This window comes from Camelina sativa, chromosome 16 (genome assembly GCF_000633955.1).
Source record: "Camelina sativa cultivar DH55 chromosome 16, Cs, whole genome shotgun sequence".
Classification (NCBI taxonomy): Eukaryota; Viridiplantae; Streptophyta; class Magnoliopsida; order Brassicales; family Brassicaceae; genus Camelina; species Camelina sativa.
In genome coordinates this window covers 25,794,227-25,797,904 of record NC_025700.1, presented here as the reverse complement: position 1 = coordinate 25,797,904, position 3,678 = coordinate 25,794,227, and the positions used below count along the sequence as shown (strand labels likewise).

The 3,678-nt window shown below is 40.2% G+C and overlaps 2 protein-coding genes across 4 annotated transcripts in view; both read left to right on the top strand.

Moving 5' to 3' along the window:
• LOC104752498 overlaps positions 1-440 on the top strand; it is a 1,818-nt gene extending 1,378 nt beyond the window's left edge. Inside the window, exon 5 of the mRNA XM_010474655.2 lies at positions 31-440. Coding sequence (XP_010472957.1) covers positions 31-40 — 10 coding nt within the window. The 3' untranslated portion in view covers positions 41-440. The remainder of the gene's footprint in view (positions 1-30) is intronic.
• The window catches only part of LOC104752497 (pentatricopeptide repeat-containing protein At1g80270, mitochondrial-like), a 3,009-nt gene continuing 526 nt past the window's right edge, over positions 1,196-3,678 (top strand). The window contains exons 1-4 of one of the 3 annotated variants that reach the window (XM_010474652.2): positions 1,196-1,316; positions 1,530-1,590; positions 1,751-2,321; positions 2,417-3,672. In XM_010474652.2, the coding sequence (XP_010472954.1) occupies positions 1,562-1,590; positions 1,751-2,321; positions 2,417-3,664 (1,848 nt within the window). In that variant the 5' untranslated portion in view covers positions 1,196-1,316; positions 1,530-1,561 and the 3' untranslated portion in view covers positions 3,665-3,672. Of the gene's footprint in view, positions 1,317-1,526; positions 1,591-1,750; positions 2,322-2,416; positions 3,673-3,678 lie in introns of those variants that run through there. The other 2 variants (XM_010474653.2, XM_010474654.2) reach the window with 2 other exon arrangements.

Below are 3,678 nucleotides of genomic sequence, written 5' to 3'. Positions count from 1 at the left end.
TGCTTTTTTTTTTTTTTTTTGTGTTTGAAGGAGGCGCTAGGAAAATAGTTGTTGTTGCGATGGGGAAATCTGATTGCTTAAGAGTGAACAGTGAGAGGAAGCAAATGGAGGAGCAGGGAGCACAAGAAGACGGATTTGGCCAAGAATGCAGAGCATGGTCTTTTGAATATTGATCATATTCTCTGGTGTTTCGGTGACGCACGGTGGTTGCAACCGTAAAATGTTTGTAATTGAGGATGGTTTTCTTACTTGCTGTGCTCAGTCGTTGATAATAGCAATTATTAATTAGCTTTACTTTGTGGTCTCTGGACAAAATTTTGAAAAGTTGTATAAATGTATGTTAGAAGACATGGATTTGTTGATTTGATTGAAAACACCAAAGTTCGTTTATCCTCTATGTGTTAATTATTTAATGTGAATGTGATGGCATTTTTGTTGAAGGTCAAGCGAGCAAAATATCTGCTTTATCTAGCAAGCACGTAGATGGATGTGGAAGGTCTTTGATATCTCTAAAACTCGTTTCTTTCGATATCCAAATCCAGTTTGAAACAACTTAAATCAGTCTTTTCATCTCTATACAGATAAAAATATAAAGGGAATCATAACAATGTGGTTTAGTTTATAATCTTGATGATTTTTGGTGTTTGTGTATTACAGGGTAAAAGCTGAAAGCTGATCTCATGGCTTGGTTACTGGAACAAAAGCTCCTCAACTTTGCAGGTATTGTCGTCGAAGCAGTGACGAGCGAGAATAAAATTACAATTATCACTACATACATGTCTGAGTCTGACAGTGGAAGCTTGATAACTACTTGTGGAGCAGAGACCAACTCATCCAGACCCTGGGCTGGCACATCTAACTTCCAAGTCTCAGGCTTTTTTTTTTGTTGAGCTCGATCGAGGGTGTTCATAAGTTGGCTGTTTTGAATAAAAGATATTGTAACAAATGACATAATCAAGGCTCTTTTTGCTAGACAATATTGAATATTTTTGGTAGTGTAGGATAGTAGTGGTATATTTGCAGTGACGTCTATAATTAAGCTGGCATTAATTTAAACGGAAATTACGATAAAGTTCTGATTTTATTACGAAAGCCCATTTTGGTTACTCCTAACGGATAAATGACGCAACATTAGAAAAAGACCTTTTGTTAGAGGACAAAATGGTCAAAACAAAGAAAACGTAAAACCCTAAATCATCATTTGCAATCTTGGCAATTCTGTCTCATAAACCCCTCATCCCTCCCCACAACGAGTAGCTCTCACTATCCAATTTCTTGATCGGCTTGCGCAGTGCACTGTCTGTTTGTTTACACACGTACGTAATCGTCTCTCCTTCTAGTTTCTTCTGTTTTCCTTCTCTATTTCGGATTTCTCTTCCCTTTTGTTTGGGGGTCTGATCTAATGGTTTAAGTGGAAAGGCGTAGCCTTTCTTTCGAATCTGTGATATAATAATACTATAGCTAGCTCTATTTGTTAATAATCTGATCTGATATTTTTGTGGGTGTTGTGTTTTTTCTTTAAAAAGCAGGTAATTTCCAGAGAGAGAGAGAGAGAGGAAGCATGTTCGCTCTTTCCAAGGTTTTGCGGAGGTTAGAATAATCTCTCTGATTTCTTTTAGAGGTGTCGTCACTATATGTGTTTTCCTAGAAATAGATTTCGATTAAAGTGGAAATGTTTTAGCTTTTGATTTTGCCTTGAAAATGCCTTTAATTTGGAAACTAAAAGCGCAACGATTTTTTGTTTTGGCAGAAGTCAGAGACTCCGTTTGGGAGCTTCTTCTTCTGCTGTGTATTCTAAAGATATACTCCAATCCGGAGGAGGAGGAGAAAGGACCTTCTTCACTCTTCAACCCTCTTCTGTTGTTATTTCTTGTAACCGTGAAGCAGCAGCTCTGCCAAGATTTGACGAGATCTCCTCTTTCAGCCAACGTGCTCTTTCCTCCAGTGCTGGCACTAAAAGTGATCAAGAAGAGGATTACGACGACCTCGAAGACTGCTTCTCTGAACTCGGAAGTTCTAAATCAGGCCAAGATTCAAGTAGTAGCGATGACGATGAGGTGGCTCCTGAGGGAAAGCTCTCCGCTGATGAAGATGACAGTGAAGAAGAACTTGAACTTGACCTCACTGAAACTGAGGATAGTAAAAAGACAGTAGAATATAAACCATCTGAACTTTTTAAGACCATTGTCTCCGCACCAGGTCTCGCTATTGGTAGTGCACTTGACAAATGGGTTGAAGCTGGCAATGATATCACCCGTGTTGAGGTTGCTAAAGCTATGCTTCAGCTGCGCAAACGTCGCATGTTTGGTAGAGCTTTACAGGTTTTGTTTTTTTACTTCTCTTGCTTGTTTTTTTAAACTTTCTATCTCAATTTTGGTGCTTACGTTGTTCATCATCTCATTTCTGTTTTGTATAGATGTTAGAGTGGTTGGAAGCGAATAAGAAAATTGAAATGAATGAGAGAGATTATGCTTCTCGGTTAGATCTTACAGTTAAGATCCGTGGCTTAGAAAACGGGGAAGCTTACTTGCACAAGATCCCAAAATCTTTCCAAGGGGAAGTGATTTACCGTACCCTATTGGCCAATACTGTCGCTGCTTGCAATGTGAAGAAATCTGAACTTGTCTTCAACAAAATGAAGGACTTGGGTTTCCCTCTCTCTTCATTTACTTGTGATCAGATGCTTCTCCTCTACAAGAGGGTCGACAGGAAGAAAATTGCTGATGTTCTATTGCTCATGGAGAAAGAAAACGTCAAGCCGAGTCTTCTCACATACAAAATCCTCATTGACGTCAAGGGTGCAACAAATGACATTAGTGGGATGGAGCAAATCCTTGAGACAATGAAAGATGAAGGTGTTGAACTGGACTTCCATACACAAGCTATCATTGCTAGACACTATTCGGGAGCTGGGCTTAAAGACAAGGCCGAGAAAGTCTTGAAAGAGATGGAAGGTGAAAGCTTAGAGGCAAATCGTCGTGCATTCAAAGATTTGCTCTCCATTTATGCCACTCTTAGGAGAGAAGATGAAGTGGAGAGGATTTGGAAGATCTGTGAGAAAAAGCCCCGGTTTGAGGAATCCCTTGCTGCCATCCACGCTTTTGGAAAGCTCAATAAAGTAAAAGAGGCAGAGGCCATTTTTGAGAAGATTTTGAAGATGGACAGGAGAGCTTCGTCTAATACTTACTCCGTTCTCTTGAGGGTTTACGTAGATCACAAGATGCTCTCAGAGGGTAAGGATCTGGTGAAACGAATGGCTGAGAGCGGTTGCAGGATTGAGGCAGCGACATGGGATGCTCTCATCAAGCTTTATGTGGAAGCTGGGGAAGTTGAAAAGGCTGATTCTTTGCTGATCAAGGCATCGAAACAGAGCCATACAAAACTGATGATGAACTCTTTCATGTATATCATGGACGAGTACTCAAGACGAGGAGATGTTCATAACACAGAGAAAATATTCCAAAGAATGAGGGAAGCTGGGTATACATCTCGGCTTAGGCAGTTCCAAGCCCTCATGCAGGCTTACATAAAAGCTAAAGCCCCTGCATATGGAATGCGAGATAGAATGAAGGCGGATAATATCTTTCCAAACAAATCCATGGCAGCACAGTTGGCTCAAGGTGATCCATTTAAGAAGACAGCTATCTCTGATATTCTGGATTGAGTAGTCTCTCTCCC